Here is a 16,741-nt window from a genome sequence, read left to right as displayed (position 1 = left end):
ACCTTTAAAGGAGTAATACCGGGCGTGGAGGCCTGATGCACAGGGTCATTAACACTGGAAGTAGTCTTCGGCTCACCGGATAATTTTGGAAGTGAAGATTGATCTTCAACATCGTCCCCTTCCGTAGTGGTTATCACGCACTGCTCGGACGAACCTCTTTTACCCGTTTCACTACAGTCCTGCACTATGCTTATCTAAAGCTCAAGATACCCGGACCACGTGGTGTTATAACAGTCAATGGAAATATGGAGCACTCCCTCTGTACGGAGGAGCATACCGCGGCCCTCTCAGCCGAGGTACAGGGTGGCCTTATCAAGCCGAATACTTCATCGTCTATCAAGCCCCCGGACACTGTCAAACGAGTTCGGTCTACCCTGCAGAACGAAAGTTTGGTTCGTCCAGAGCTGGACTAGCAATTCTGCCTCCGTCAAAATCCCCACCTAATTGTGGCACACGTACCGTGCGTGCATAACTAGGCACTAAAAATACCGTGGCCAAGGACAGAGGCACACTAAGGATAAGGTCCACAATACGGCTCGACCCTATTTAGACCTTAATCTTCTTCTTTTTCTTCTTCCTTTTTCTCCTTTCTCTCTTATTTCAGGTTCTTTAAAACCTAAATCACTTTTTGGTGGTACAAGGGCCCTTTCCCAAGCCCCTTCTATATACACGATCGTTGATCCTCTCAAAGGATCCTTCACCAAGGTGAAAAGCGGCACAGACGTGCGGCAGGGTGTCCAAAGGATCTTCAAGACCACCTTTTCTAGGACATGTATACAACTTTCCCTTGCTCACAAATTATTGGCATGTAAAATAGCCTTGATTCTTATGGCATTCTGTGTAAGAGCACGTTTTGACGTATCAATCAGACTATAGTGGAAACAGTTTTGTCCAACCCTATTCGGTATTGGCTTATTTCATAATCTGTATTCCCTCTTCACGTCAGATTGACATATACACCTCGGCATAAATTGCCAGGGGCTCTATTCGGCCACATATATTTTTCAGAAACAAAAAGTCCGAACACTTTTATAGTATACTTCGGCGTCCCGAATACTGCATTATATGCATTGGCTCTGAAACATGTCTTTGGTCAATAGTTGGGTTGCCCGGCTCTTGTGGTTACCACCTTATGTTCCGCTTGTTCGGCTAAGGTAGTAAAGGAAGAACTATTGCGATTGTGTCTCTGGTTCGTCCGGTCAAACACTCAGTAGAGAAAGCCGAAAACTGACTGTCATGATATAGCGAGAGCTGGTCAGCGTTTTGGCGACTTACTAAATCTTTTGCGATTTTTTTTCCATATTATACGAAGGACTGGCCTCCACCCAGTAACGCACCTAAGGCATCCAAGCTCGGATAGCCGCACACGCACCAGGGGCTAGCTTATAGTCCCAATGTTAAACTCCTATGGCTAAGTGAGAGTGATAAAGCCGCATAGTCTGATTGGCTGGTTCGCTGCACAGACACTTCCTTTACGGACCAAGACGTTGGGTCAAGTGTGGTCATGTGCTATTCCGAAGACCCCCGTAGTATCTACGTGGGGGCTGAAGCCGACGACTAGTAAACTTTCAGAAATAAAAACGGCCGCACAGGAGGAAAATAATTTCAGATAACAGGCATAAATACATCACAAAGCCTTGGTTCATAAAACAAAGTCTGGGCAGCCCGGATACATTCATTCAAACATAACATCTTTCGAGCATTGACCCTCTATTAAACGGGCACCCTCTAGGGCGTCTTCGAAATATCGCTCCGGCTTGCGGTGCTCCTTGCCTTCGGGAGCTCCTTGATGTCCTTCTCCATCACGGAGGAGACCACCCACTTGCCCTGAAAGCCAAATCCGGACATGGCTGGAAAGGTTGGTGGAGGTGGGGAAGATCGAAGCTTGGATGCTGGAGCTTGAGGATGGGAAGGCTGAGGAAGGAAGAAGGCGTGGGGTAAAAAAGATGGATCTTTATCCGCTTATATAGGCCGTGAATACCAAGCGCCCGCCCCACTAGCCTTAAAACTCGCCTATTCCCAAGGGGTCATGCGGACGACACGGTTGGATTACCCAAAATTGTATTGATGAGAATCATGTGATAAGGGGACACGATCTCTGCTTTGACAAGACGTGTCAATAGAGGCTGCGCCTCGAAGCGCGAAAGCGGGAGGTCAAAAAACGGTTCGAAAAAATAAAAAGGCCAGACATAACGTTTCACTGAAAAAGCTGTCAGTGGACATGCCTTATTTTGATTAAGTATTGTGCCCTTGCGGTCGAGGGTTGTAACGGTTATACAGAGCCAGATACAGATCTCTTACTCAGAAGACTGATTTAAACTATTCGAAGGAGGAACCTGCCTTGCAATGCCGAAGACAAATATGTGTGCCGAATACATCGCCATTGAAGACTGGTTCATGGGCTACTGAGGGAGTCCTGGATTAAGGGGTCCTCGAGTGTCTGGGCTATGTAACATGGGCCGGACTGGTGGGCCGTGAAGATACAAGGCAGGAGGTCTTCCCCCGTGTCCGAATGGGACTCTCCTTTGCGTGGATGGCAAGTTTGACGTCCGGATGTGTAGTTTCCTTCCTCTATAAACCGACTCTATACAACCCTAGGCTCCTCCGGTGTCTATATAAACCAAAGGGTTTGGTCCGTAGAGGCTATCAGAATTTACATAGGCTAGACAGCTAGGGTTTAGCCATTACGATCTCGAGGTAGATCGACTCTTGTAACCCCTATACTCATAAAAGTCAATCAAGCAGGAAGTAGTGTATTACCTCCATTAAGAGGGGCCGAACCTAGGTAAACATCGTGTCCCCCTTGTCTCCTGTTACCTTCGATCCTCAGACGCACAGTTCGGGACCCCCTACCCGAGATCGGCCGGTTTTGACACCGACAGCCACCGGCCCGAGCCCGAGCTGGACCTGTTGCCGCTGCTAGGGCAATGGTGTCGTGGACAGCTATGGTGCCCAACTCGTTGATGCAGGTGTCGTGCACGCTCGTGTGACTGGGTGTGTCTGAGGAGGAGGCCGAACGGCATGTGTTGGAGGCGGCGGCGCGGTAGGATGCAGCACAACAGGTAGCGATGCAGCAACACGTGCTGGCAGCCTAACAGTAGGCATCCCGTAGATGCCGGTGCTGGTCTTTGTTGACCTAACCAAAGAAGAGGAGTAGGATGCCAAAATCTATCAAAAAGGAGGATGGCGACGCTCTCCAGCATTGGTTGTTATATTTTTATGTAATGGTTTAGTATTTAAATTTTAAAATTCGTTCTAAATGTCGAATGCATTTATCCTTGTTGGGCGCATCTACGGGTCGGTGGTTAAAATCGAACTTTGATGTCCGTGATCGATCCAAATGAACAAAAGTCGGACACGTTGCGTGTCTGGAGTTGCGCTACACCTGTGTTGTATGTGCCCTCATAGCAATTCCAACTGGCCGACGCAAACAGATGCGCCTTTTGTTCGTTTGGATCAGCCCCGCTCGTCCGTGTCTACTTTTTCATTTGGGTCCGCTAGTGCGCCGAACAGGGGCAGACGCATTTGGTGATATGTCTGCCCGACATTCCGTCCAACACCTGGTGAGTGAACTGTCCATAGCTCCTGCGCCGCCTCCCGAGCTCCTGTGGCGCACTCCTGCCCGTGACCAGGTCAACGTCAGGCAACTCCGAGGCCGAACTTCTCGCGGACGAGGCCGTGCCGGTGACGAAGCCATGGGGTCGCACGCCCGCGCCCGCCCGTGCTCCGCGTCGCGCGCTCGCGCTCGTCCGTGGCCGTGCTCCCCACATCGCGCGCTCGCGCCCGCCCGCGCTCGTGCTCCCTGTGCCCCGCCCGCACTAGCACGCACGCTCGGCCAGACAACGGCGGCTCGCTAGCTCAACAGCACCAGCACACACGCCGGCCAGCGGCGGCTAGCTAGCACGTGCGCACGACGGGCAGCAGTACCACATGAATGCCCAGGCAGCAGCCGTTAGCTAGCTAGCTAGCACGCGCGCTCGGCCATCGGCGGCTCGCCAGCTAGCTAGCACGCTCGCGCGGTCGGGCAGCAGTACCAGCACGCACACGCGGCGGGCAGCTCGGTCGCAGGTGAAGCGGTGGCGACGGTGGAAGCCGGCGAGAGACGCTCGCAGCGGAGGGGAAGTTGCTGCATCGGCGGTATGCCAAGATGCGTCGGCATCGCGGTGTGCTCTGCGCCGGTTTGGGTGGGCGAGAAAGAGAGGAAAGGGGTGGGATGGGTGGGTGGGCCCATTTGTTTGGATGAGAGACGGGCCAACTTCGACGTGCAGCGGACGCAGCCGGACGAAGAGGACATAGAAAACGTCCGTTTTGTGTACGTTTCGGAATTGAATCAATTCTAAATTTGAGACTGAAATGGTTTCGAGTGGACACAAAACAAACGAAAAATAGAAATGGGTCCCGGCGTTGGGTCTTGATTTTTGTCCGCATACGGAGAGCGGACGTGGGTGGACGATTTGGTTGGGTGCAGTTGGATTCGCTCTCAATGGACCGAAATCCTTTCCCGCCGCACATGGCCGCTCGGACTCCAAACAACAGACACATTCCCTGAAAAAAAATACTGCTACGTTCCCTGAAAAGAAAAAACCCAACAGACACGTGGGTCCCACGCCAGCCTCCTCCCGATCCGAGGTGTGATACTGATCGACGGAAAGCCGGCCTTGCTGTACGTCACCACCGGGGAAGGCCTTCTCTCGTCTCGACGTCTCCTCTCCTCCTCCAAATCGAGAGGCCATAGAGAGAGAGGGTCAGAGAGAGAAACCTAGCCCCTTGAATGGAGGACTCGAACGGCGCCGAGATCAAGGCCCCGCCGCCAGTCCACCGGCGCCCGCCGCGCCCGCGTGGAGGCGGCTTCACCCCCGAGGGCTTCGTGGCCGCGCTTCGCCGCCGGCTGAGCTCCGGTGCCGCGGTGGCCGCGCGTGCCAGCTTCGCGGCGGACTCTGGGGACGAGTCCGGCCCCCCCGAGCCCTCCTCGTCGCACCGCCGCCGCGACTCAAGCGGGGACACCTCGTCCGCCGGCGGCCCCGGGGACTTCACCGCGTTCAGCTTCCGCGCGGCTGCCCCAGTCCACTGGAAGGCGAAGGAGAGTCCCCTGAGCTCCGACGCCATCTTCAAGCAGGTGGGCTCCTCCCGCTCTGGCCCCCATTTCGTTAACAGACCTAATGAAACTTCGTTTAAATGCTTAGCTCTGTCGGTTGCTCAATTGTTTATTTGTGTCTGAATTTCATTATGGCTGTTATGTAACGATAATTCAGGTGTTTCCTTGTCATGAAAAGTTGTTGCTCTTTTGGGTCGAAATCTGAAAGAAGATATGTTTTTGATGCGTGCGAGAAGCACAAATCTAGTACAGTGCACTATGATTGGAAGGTTGGTCGCGGAATCACGTGATTTATGTGGTCAGATAGATGGTCACTGGTAGTTGTGGGTTTAACTCACGTGCTTTCTTTTTCAGTGTGATATGTGGCCATAGTTGATAAGCACGATACGTTGGTGCTTTATTAGGTAACTCAGGTCGCACGCTGAAATGCAACGGACATAGCTATCCTTTTTGCTAATGATTTGTCCTTGGCCTTTTTTTTCTATTGCTCGTGCTTTTCCGTCAGAGCTGTTTTATGGATGGCATATCTTCCAGCTGCCAGAGTCATTGTTCTCTGATACTTTTTCTTGTCAATTATAACAGAGTCATGCAGGCCTTTTCAATCTGTGCATTGTTGTTCTCGTTGCAGTGAACGGCCGGCTGATTATTGAGAACTTAATGAAGGTTTTTATCTGCCTTTTCTCATCTAGTAAATATAAACCATCCCCTCACTTGGTCATAGACTTACCATATTTGTTTATCAGTCTTTTACTCCTGATGCTGTTTGCAGTATGGCTTATTAATACGAGCTGGCTTTTGGTTCAACTCTACATCATTGCGGGACTGGCCACTTCTAATGTGCTGGTAATATTCAGTTTTGCTATGGTGTATGCCATTGTGTTTGCTTAATGCCTTCAATGAACTGATCGTGTTTACGATTTTCCTGCTCCAGCCTTAGTCTACCAGCCTTCCCTCTTGGTGCATTTTCAGTTGAGCAGTTGGCGTCCCGTAATGTTATTACTGATGCTGTAAGCCGGGACTCTCTTAACTATATATCGTGTATCTTACTTTACTGATATACTGTATTCTAATGAACAGCTTGAGTTGCCCATGTTATGTGTAGATCTTGGGTTCTCTTGTTCTATCTATCATTTCTTCATATTTTTGTACTCTTGCACCAACTAACACCGATGTTTTACTCATTCTTTGCAGGTTGCTACCTGTCTTCATATCATTCTTACAACAGCTGAAATTGTATATCCAGTGCTTGTCATTCTTATGTAAGAACATTCATCTTTTCGAATTTATGTGAAATAAGAGAGCTTCAGTTGCATGCCAGAATGTCACATAGAGGCATAACAAAGTGCATGCACACATATACCATATATCAGATCTGAATGCTGTTTCTAGCTTCATCATATAATTGCATTTCATTCTTAAATCCCAATGTTAAAGCTTTTGCAATAATAGGATATCATTGCTCTGCATTTCCCTGATACCACATGCTGCCACTTGGTTCAGGTGTGATTCTGCGGTTGTGTCTGGTTTTTTGTTGATGTTTATTGCCTGCATTGTTTGGCTGAAGCTCGTATCTTTTGCCCATACAAACCATGACATAAGGCAATTAACCATTAGTGGTAAGAAGGTATGTTTCCATCATTTTCATTCCTTTTATTTGTGGGCTTTCATACTCAGTTTAATTGGGGTGGATTGGGCCACAGCCAACAAATAGCAGGTCCTGACACTTCCCCTTGTTTCACTTATGAATATATCTGAAATGTTTTCCAGCACGATCATAAACATATACCTTATGGTACTTACTCCCTTGGGATTCTTGTATTTGCACTTCAACAGAGATGCATGTCGAAAGTATTGGATTACCAAGGTTAATTTTTTTTATTGGATTACCCCTCTTTACTAGCCCACTTATTACTCTTGGATGATTTGTTATTTTAGTAGTACTTATAAATGCCCAAATCGAGGGCAGAGTCTGGAGTTGGATGGTGGTGGTGTGTGTTGGGGATATAGAGAGGAAAAAGTTAGCTGTCTCAAAACAAATCACATGGCCCACTTCTCTAATGCTGGTACTACAGCTTGAAAATTCTTAGGTGATACGTTCTACCCAAGTTCTTAAATAAATTGCTATTTTAATGGACGAACTGTTCAGTTCCTAAAATTTCCATGAAACACTGCTTCTGTTCCTCGGTCTTTTTCTTTGCTCTTCTGTGCAGCTTTTTGTTTTGATACTATTGCTATCTTATTAAGCTTTGTCTTGCTCCACAATAACATTCCATCTATTAGGTTGATAATGCACCCAGCACAGCTGACATGGATAATTTACAAGCTCCAACTTTAGGGAGCCTAATATACTTCATGATGGCTCCAACACTGTGCTATCAGGTATGTTTCTAATCATCCTGCATAGAGAGGTAGTTGTAAAAGAATCGTGCTAACCCTGACTTCTAGAAGGTAGTTATTCTGATTGGATGATTTAATGATTCCACAGCCACATTTCCATCATATTTGGCAGAGGAACCACCGCACATGTATCTTATACTTTTACGGCCTAATATATCATTTTTTTCTTTGATTTTAACAAAATTATGTCATTTCTCCGACTTATTTCAACAAGGTAGAAAATGTTTCCCTACAAAGATTATGATGCAAATCTGAAGTTTACGTGCTTGTTAGCAAGGCACTTAGAAGATAGAATTGCAGTCCTCTGAGCCTCTTTTTGGCTAGCTTTGATTCCATTTCGTGTATTTACATATTTATATAATACTCACCAACAACTCAATGTCTTGGAGGAACTGTCATATACTTCCTCCGGTCCAAAATAAGTGTTGCAGTTTTGAACCGGGGTTAGTTCAAAACTGCGACCTTTATTATGGATTGGTGGTAGCACAACGCTGACCTAGAGGTCTCGAGTTAATTGTACTTGAGTCCGTATGCAGTTTCGTTGGTCAGTAGTGACTGCCAGTTGACAATGCCGCATGCTCTTGTTTTTGGAGCATTTAGTGACATTTATTATTTAAATTACAATTTTCATTTCCATCTAGCTGCGAAAGGGATTGTAGGAGGTTATTTGCTGTTCAAATGAACTAATTATTGGTATTAATCATGCAGCCAAGTTATCCTCGAACTGAAAATGTTAGAAAAGGGTGGCTGATTCGTCAAATTATTCTGTACTTGATATTTACAGGTATTCAAGGTTTCATTATTGAGCAGGTAAGCCATTTTATCTTTCTATGTCTTACAAAATACTCAACGTGGTTCTTAATCATCTGTTTACTTTTTTGAAATTGCAGTACATAAATCCAATCGTCGTGAACTCTCAACATCCATTGAAAGGCGGACTTCTGAATGCTGTAGAGACTGTTCTGAGGCTCTCATTACCAAATGTTTACTTATGGCTTTGCATGTTCTATTGCTTTTTCCATCTCTGGTAAATGCCTATTCATCAATCAAGAGAATAGTTAACTTCAGTACATCACGGGATGAAAGTCTATTTGTTTTTGAATTTGTTCTCTGGATTATCCGTCATATAAAAATTCTCTTAAACACTCTCGGAATATTGCAGATTTACAGTTTGAACTCATATTGTTACACAGGTTAAATATACTTGCTGAGATTCTTCGTTTCGGTGACCGTGAATTCTACAAAGACTGGTGGAATGCAAAAACAATTGATGAGGTGAAATACAAAAGTTCTTGAAGTTAGTACTGATTTTCTTCTCATTTAAACATACCTAATTTTGTGTATGATATTTGCTTCTGCTGCATGTGCTTCTGTACCCGGATGGTATTAGTATTGGCGAAAATGGAACATGGTATGTTAGTCTTTTCTCAACCATGCTATTTTTTGCAAGCTGCTTGTAATAAAAAACAATATCTGTACATAAGCTTGCACCTTTCCGATGGAGTTATAATATTTATCCTATTCAAAGGTCAAAGAAATGTCAAGCTCAAAATGGAGGTTCTTTTAAAAAGAATGAATTTGATATTTTTTTCTGTTATATTGCTTGCTGTTGGTCTTTTAATTTCTTTGTTTATTTTCCACTTTCATGGTTTTAATATGGATGATGTCTATGTTCGCAGCCCGTGCATAAATGGATTGTTCGTCATATATATTTTCCTTGCATGCGAAGTGGTATATCGAAGGTAAATTGCAAGATGTTAAACTGCTATGCTGGGCATGCGTTGTACATAGTTTGTGTTTGGTCATTTGTGCTGTTTTTCTTGCAGGAAGTTGCTGTTTTTGTATCATTTTTTGTATCTGCTGTGCTCCATGAGGTAAACCTGCTCCCTTTGCCTCCCTTCACATAACCACACTAATTATCCAGCGCTCTTTAACCACTTTTGGCACTTGTTGGGTGGCTTACTTTGTTCTCTGTTTGATGTTCAATAAAAGTAGCATCTCGGCTTGTCGTGAGTAAATCATGATACCTTTTGATTATTGTATACCAGCTTGTTGTTGCTGTCCCCTGCCGAATTCTGAAGTTCTGGGCATTCCTAGGGATCATGCTGCAGGTATGCCAAAATTTATTGCTGCATCATAGAATATTGTGCAAGATATGTTGTGAATTTCTAACTTAAATTGTGGTCACTTTTGAGGATCATCCTATATGTTGTCTCTTGTATTCTACTCCCTCCGTCCTATAATATAAGACATTTTTTGACACTAGTGTAGTGTCAAAAAATATAAGATACTACCTCTGTTTATAAATATAAGATGTTTTGGCAGTTCAATTTAAACTACCAAAACGTCTTATATTTAGGAACAGAGGCTGTACTTGATAGTAAGTAGGTCCGTCCTGCTGTATCATCTAAGACAGCGAACTTTGCTTACATCATCTCCTTTTCTCCCTTGTTGCCAGATCCCCCTTATCACATTGACATCATGCCTCAAAAGCAAATTCAGGGATACAATGGTTAGCCATCCTTTTCTTGTTTCCTACCAAAGGATTCTACTTTCATGTAAACCAGTTCTAATTTATAGTCACCTTCAACAGGCCGGCAACATGATATTTTGGTTCTTTTTCTGCATCTACGGGCAGCCTATGTGCGTTCTCCTGTACTATCATGATGTGATGAACAGGATTGGGAAGACAGAATAGAGCCCCATCTTCTTTCTTATTCCACTGGACGAACGGATTCAAAGAAGCAATAATATGTACAACATGAAACCGCATAATTTCTTACACTGCAACAATCTTTCTTGGAAAATCTAGCAGCTAACTAGTCGTGGGCATTATTGTACATGTACATAAGCTTACGTTTTTCACTAAAAAATCCTGCCCAGCCCCCCCCCCCCCCCCCCCCCCCCCAAACTGTTATATTAACTGTTGTATTTGCTCCTAGATTGCATACTTTTTGCTATCGAATCATGTTAGAGCAAGCACGGACATCTCAATGCCGGAGAAGATCAGACTTGGCCAACAAAAAATGACAATTTCGTTACTACAAAAAGCATCAACAGTACACCATTTTTTCTTGAAAAGTCTCAAGGGCTCATAGAGCTCTCCATTAATTCATAGCGGTGAAGATACAAAGCTCACTACGGGACTCGAGAAAATAGAAATTTATAGATTGGTTCTTGAAACTTGCAAGGAGGACCCTAACTCTAGATATAAGATTGCAATCAGGTCCAAAAAGCAACTCCTGCTCGGATTCACGCCGGTTACGCCATCTCACCGTCTCCCATCGGAGAAAGGATGGATGGACTCCAAGCCGATCTTGCGCTGCCTCCCTATAGGAACTGTTGGGAGGAAAGGAAGGAGCATCGGCCATAGAATACGTTGGTGAATCCTGTAAGTGTCAGGATCCAGACTATTGAAGACTGAATTAAGCACTTCTATTCAGACTTCCAGAGATAATTTGACGATCGAGTTCTAGGGTTTATAACTTCTGAGGGGGGGGGGGGGGACAACCCGGTAACAAACAACGACGCGGGAGCCGCGGACAACCGTTCGATGAAGAATCCAGACTATTGAAGACTGAATTAAGCACTTCTATTCAGACTTCCAGAGATAATTTGACGATCGAGTTCTAGGGTTTATAACTTGTGAAGGGGGGGGGGGGGAGGGGACAACCCGGTAACAAACAACGACGCGGGAACCGCGGACAACCGTCCGATGAAGAATCGATGGGTAATAGCAGCTCACAAAGGCGAACCGGTATCTTCATGGGTGAGCCGTTGGATAGGAGTCAACGGCTGGAGAGTCATCCGACATGCAGAAACAGGTGAGCAGCGTGTAGTTCTTGAGTTAACATTATGGAGCCTGGCAATACCCCCCGAATGAAATAGATTTTGTCCTCAGGCGTGAAACAGAAAACCTTCCGAGTGAAGGCCGAATCTTCCCAAGTAGCTGCTTCGACAGGCATGTTCATTGAATAACCAGTGCACAACTGGAATGCTGGTGTTGCCCCAACGGCCAAGGTATTAATTTTCTCTCTAAAATGGCTCCAGGCTCCATTTTGATGAGTCCAGTTGCATCCAGCAAAGGAAGGTATTTTGTAGGAATGACATGAGAGCTAATGTGTTTCTTCAGTTGACTAACATGGAGGGTATGATGCAACTGACACCCCTCTGGAAGTAAAAGCTTATATGTTGTGTTGCCAACCTTTTCTAGAACTCTAAAAGGGCCATAGAACTTAGAATGCAGTTTCAGAAACATGTGTAAGCTCAAGAATGTATGTATGTATGGTTGTAACTTTAAGTAAACCATGTCTCCCACCAAGAACTCTATATCTTTCCTTTTCTTATCAGCGTAATGTTTCATTCTCTCTTGTGCCTTCAACAAATTCTCTTTGGTTACTTCCCGAGCTAGCTCCCTAGCTCTCTCCTATGGAGTAAAGTGTCACTGTCGGGCAAATAGTGTTGGGGAACGTAGTATTTCAAAAAAAAATTCTACGATCACGCAAGATCTATCTAGGAGAAGCATAGCAACGAGCGGGGAGAGTGTGTCCACATACCCTCGTAGATCGAAAGTGAAAGCTTTTAGTAACGTGGTTGATGTAGTCGAACGTCTTCGCGATCCAACCGATCAAGTACCGAACGCACGGCACCTCCGCGATCTGCACATGTTTAGCTTGGTGATGTCCCTCGAACTCTAGATCCAGCTGAGGCCGAAGGAGAGTTTCGTCAGCATGATGGCGTGGTGACGGTGATGATGAAGTTACCGACGCAGGGCTTCGCCTAAGCACTACGACAATATGACCGAGGTGGAAAACTGTGGAGATCATTGTGTGTCTATGGGGTGCCCCCTCCCTCGTATATAAAGGATGGGAGGAGGAGGCCGGCCGGCCACAAGGGGTGCGCCAAGGGGGAGGAATCCTACTCCTAGGTAGGTTTCCCCCCTTTCCTAGTCCAACTAGGAGAAGAGGGAAGGAGGAAGGGGAGAGAAGGAAGGAGGGGGGGGCGCCGCCCCCACCCCTTGTCCAATTCGGACTGGGGGGGGGGGGCGGGCGCCACCTCCTGGCCGGCCCTCTCTCCTCTAAGGCCCATGGTGGCCCATTAACCTCGGGGGGGGGGGGGTTCTGGTAACCCTCCGACACTCTGGTTTTATCCGAAACTCTCCGGAACACTTCTGGTGTCCGAACAACATGGTCCAATATATCAATCTTTATGTCTCGACCATTTCGAGACTCCTCGTCATGTCCGTGATCTCATCCGGTACACCGAACAACCTTCGGTACATCAAATCACATAAACTCATAATACCAATCGCCATCGAACATTAAGAGTGCGGACCCTACGGGTTCGAGAACTATGTAGACATGACCGAGACACTTCTCCGGTTAATAACCAACAACGGAACCTAGATGCTCATATTGGTTCCTACATATTCTACAAAGATCTTCATCAGTCAAACCGCACAACAACATACGTTGTTCCTTTTGTCATCGGTATGTTACTTGCCCGAGATTCGATCGTCGGTATCATCATACCTAGTTCAATCTCGTTACCGGCAAGTCTCTTTACTCGTTCTGTAACACATCATCCTGCAACTAAGTCATTAGTAACATTGCTTGCAAGGCTTATAGTGATGATCATTACCGAGAGAGCCCATAGATACCTCTTCGACAATCGGAGTGACAAATCCTAATCTCGATCTATGCCAACTCAACAAACACCATCGGAGACACCTATAGAGCATCTTTATAATCACCCAGTTACGTTGTGACGTTTGATAACACACAAAGTGATCCCACGGTATTCGGGAGTTGCATAATCTCATAGTCATAGGAACAATGTATAAGTCATGAAGAAAGCAATAACAATAAACTAAACGATCATAGTGCTAAGCTAACGGATGGGTCTTGTCCATCACATCATTCTCTAATGATGTGATCTCGTTCATCAAATGACAACTCATGTCTATGGCTAGGAAACGTAACCATCTTTGATTAACGAGCTAGTCTAGTAGAGGCATACTAGGGACACTTTGTTTGTCTATGTATTCACACATGTACTAAGTTTCCGGTTAATACAATTCTAGCATGAATAATAAACTTTTATCATGATATAAGGAAATATAAATAACAACTTTATTATTGTCTCTAGGGCATATTTCCTTGAGTCTCCCACTTGCACTAGAGTCAATAATCTAGATTACATAGTAATGATTCTAACACCCATGGAGTTTTGGTGATGATCATGTTTTGCTCGTGAGAGAGGCTTAGTCAACGGGTCTGCAACATTCAGATCCTTATGTATCTTGCAAATCTCTATGTCTCCCTCCTTAACTTGATCGCGGATGGAATTGAAGTGTCTCTTGATGTGCTTGGTTCTCTTGTGAAATCTGGATTCCTTTGCCAAGGCAATCGCACCAGTATTGTCACAAAAGATTTTCATTGGACCCGATGCACTAGGTATGACACCTAGATCGAATATGAACTCCTTCATCCAGACTCCTTCATTTGCTGCTTCCGAAGCAGCTATGTATTCCGCTTCACACATAGATCCCGCCACGACACTCTGCTTAGAACTGCTCCAACTGACAGCTCCACCATTGAATATAAATACGTATCCGTTTTGCGACTTAGAGTCATCCGGATCAGTGTCAAAGCTTGCATCGACGTAACCGTTTACGACGAGCTCTTTGTCACCTCCAGGTATTTCAGGATGTTCTTGACCGTTGTCCAGTGAACCACTCCTGGATTACTTTGGTACCTCCCTGCTAAACTAATAGCAAGGCACACAACAGGTCTGGTACACAACATTGCATACATGATAGAACCTATGGCTGAAGCATAGGGAATGACTTTCATTTTCTCTCTATCTTCTGCAGTGGTCAGGCATTGAGTCTTACTCAATTTCACACCTTGTAACACATGCAAGAACCCTTTCTTTGCTTGATCCATTTTGAACTTCTTCAAAACTTTATCAAGGTATGTGCTTTGTGAAAGTCCAATTAAGCGTCTTGATGTATCTCTATAGATCTTGATGCCCAATATATAAGCAGCTTTACCGAGGTATTTCATTGAAAAATTCTTATTCAAGTATCCTTTTATGCCATTCAGAAATTCAGTATCATTTCCAATCAACAATATGTCATCCACATATAATATCAGAAATGCTACAGAGCTCCCACTCACTTTCTTGTAAATACAGCCTTCTCTCCAAAAGTCTGTATAAAACCATATGCTTTGATCACACTATCAAAGCGTATATTCCAACTCCGAGATGCTTGTACTAGTCCATAAATGGATCGCTGGAGCTTACACACTTTGTTAGCACCTTTTAGATCGACAAAACCTTCTGGTTGCATCATATACAACTCTTCTTTAATATATCCATTAAGGAATGCAGTTTTGACATCCATTTGCCAAATTTCATAATCATAAAATGCGGTAATTGCTAACATGATTCGGACAGACTTAAGCATCGCTACGGGTGAGAAAGTCTCATCGTAGTCAACTCCTTGAACTTGTCGAAAACCTTTTGCAACAAGTTGAGCTTTATAGACAATAACATTACCGTCAACGTCAGTCTTCTTCTTGAAGATCCATTTATTCTCTTTGGCTTGCCGATCATCAGGCAAGTCAACCAAAGTCCACACTTTGTTCTCATACATGGATCCCATCTCAGATTTCATGGCCTCAAGCCATTTTGCGGAATCTGGGCTCATCATCGCTTCCTCATAGATTGTAGGTTAGTCATGGTCAAGTAACATGACTTCCAGAACAGGATTACCGTACCACTCTGGTGCGAATCTTACTCTGTTTGACCTATGAGGTTTAGTAGTAACTTTATTTGAAGTTTCATGATCATCATCATTAGATTCCTCACTAACTGGTGTAGGAATCACTGGAACTAAATTTTGTGATGTACTAATTTCCAATTCGGGAGCAGGTACAATTACCTCATCAAGTTCTACTTTCCTCCCACTCACTTCTTTCGAGAGAAACTCCTCTAGAAAGGATCCATTCTTATTAACAAATATCTTGCCTTTGGATCCGTGATAGAAGGTGTGATACGTCTCCATCGTATCTATTTTTTCAAACACTTTTGCCCTTGTTTTGGACTCTAACTTGTATGATTTGAATGGAACTAACCCGGACTGACGCTGTTTTCAGCAGAACTGCCATGGTGTTGTTTTTTGTGCAGAAAATAAAAATTCTCGGAATGTCCTGAAACTCCACGAAACACCTTAGAAAAAATAAAGAAAAATCCTCGCAACAGATGAAGACCAGGGGGCCCACACCCTGCTCACGAGGGTAGGGGGCGCGCCCCCCTACCTCGTGGCCCCCCTGGTGGCCCTCCGATGCCAACTCCAACTCCATATATTGGCTTTCAGGGAGAAAAAAAATCAGAGAGAAGAAATCATCACGTTTTACGATACGGAGCCGCCGCCAAGCCCTAATCTCTCTCGGGAGGGCTGATCTGGAGTCCGTTCGGGGCTCCGGAGAGGGGGATTCGTCGCTGTCGTCATCATCAACCATCCTCCATCACCAATTTCATGATGCTCACCGCCGTGCGTGAGTAATTGCATCGTAGGCTTGCTGGACGGTGATGGGTTGGATGAGATTTATCATGTAATCGAGTTAGTTTTGTTAGGGTTTGATCCCTAGTATCCATTATGTTCTAAGATTGATGTTGCTATGACTTTGCTATGCTTAATGCTTGTCACTAGGGCCCGAGTGCCATGATTTCAGATCTGAACCTATTATGTTTTCATGAAAATATGTGTGTTCTAGATCCTATCTTGCAAGTCTATAGTCACCTACTATGTGTTATGATCCGGCAACCCCGAAGTGACAATAATCGGGACTACTCCCGGTGATGACCATAGTTTGAGGAGTTCATGTATTCACTATGTGCTAATGCTTTGTTCCGGTTCTCTTTAAAAGGAGGCCTTAATATCCCTTAGTTTCCAATAGGACCCCGCTGCCACGGGAGGGTAGGACAAAAGATGCCATGCAAGTTCTTTTCCATAAGCACGTATGACTATATACGGAATACATGCCTACATTACATTGATGAACTAGAGCTAGTTCTGTGTCACCCTATGTTATGACTGCTACATGATGAACCACATCCGGCATAATTATCCATCACTAATCCGGTGCCTACGAGTTTTCCATATACTGGTTCTCGCTTATTTACTATTTTGTTGCTACTGTTACAATCACTACAAAATACCAAAAACATTACTTTTGTTGT

The 16,741-nt window shown here is 45.0% G+C and overlaps 1 protein-coding gene across 1 annotated transcript; it reads left to right on the top strand.

Moving 5' to 3' along the window:
- Window positions 1–4,647: 4,647 nt before the first annotated feature.
- Window positions 4,648–10,299, top strand: LOC123115703 (diacylglycerol O-acyltransferase 1-1). Its single transcript, XM_044536811.1, has 16 exons — window positions 4,648–5,116; window positions 5,678–5,758; window positions 5,865–5,938; window positions 6,027–6,102; window positions 6,287–6,354; window positions 6,596–6,719; window positions 7,376–7,474; window positions 8,201–8,302; window positions 8,383–8,519; window positions 8,686–8,767; window positions 8,883–8,903; window positions 9,172–9,234; window positions 9,319–9,366; window positions 9,541–9,603; window positions 9,951–10,004; window positions 10,086–10,299. The coding sequence occupies exons 1-16, from the start codon at window positions 4,772–4,774 to the stop codon at window positions 10,188–10,190; spliced, it is 1,542 nt and encodes a 513-aa protein (XP_044392746.1). The 5' UTR covers window positions 4,648–4,771; the 3' UTR covers window positions 10,191–10,299.
- The last annotated feature ends 6,442 nt before the right edge of the window (window positions 10,300–16,741 follow it).

Source organism: Triticum aestivum, chromosome 1B (genome assembly GCF_018294505.1).
Source record: "Triticum aestivum cultivar Chinese Spring chromosome 1B, IWGSC CS RefSeq v2.1, whole genome shotgun sequence".
In the NCBI taxonomy this organism is placed as follows: Eukaryota; Viridiplantae; Streptophyta; class Magnoliopsida; order Poales; family Poaceae; genus Triticum; species Triticum aestivum.
This window is presented reverse-complemented; position numbering and strand designations above follow the sequence as displayed.

Coding starts and splice junctions, on each gene's coding strand:
- LOC123115703 (XM_044536811.1), top strand. CDS start 4,772: ATGGAGGACTCGAACGGCGCCGAGATCAAGGCCCCGCCGCCAGTCCAC. Junction 5,939..6,026: donor TGGCCACTTCTAATGTGCTG/GTAATATTCAGT, acceptor TTCCTGCTCCAG/CCTTAGTCTACCAGCCTTCC. Junction 9,367..9,540: donor TATCTGCTGTGCTCCATGAG/GTAAACCTGCTC, acceptor ATTGTATACCAG/CTTGTTGTTGCTGTCCCCTG.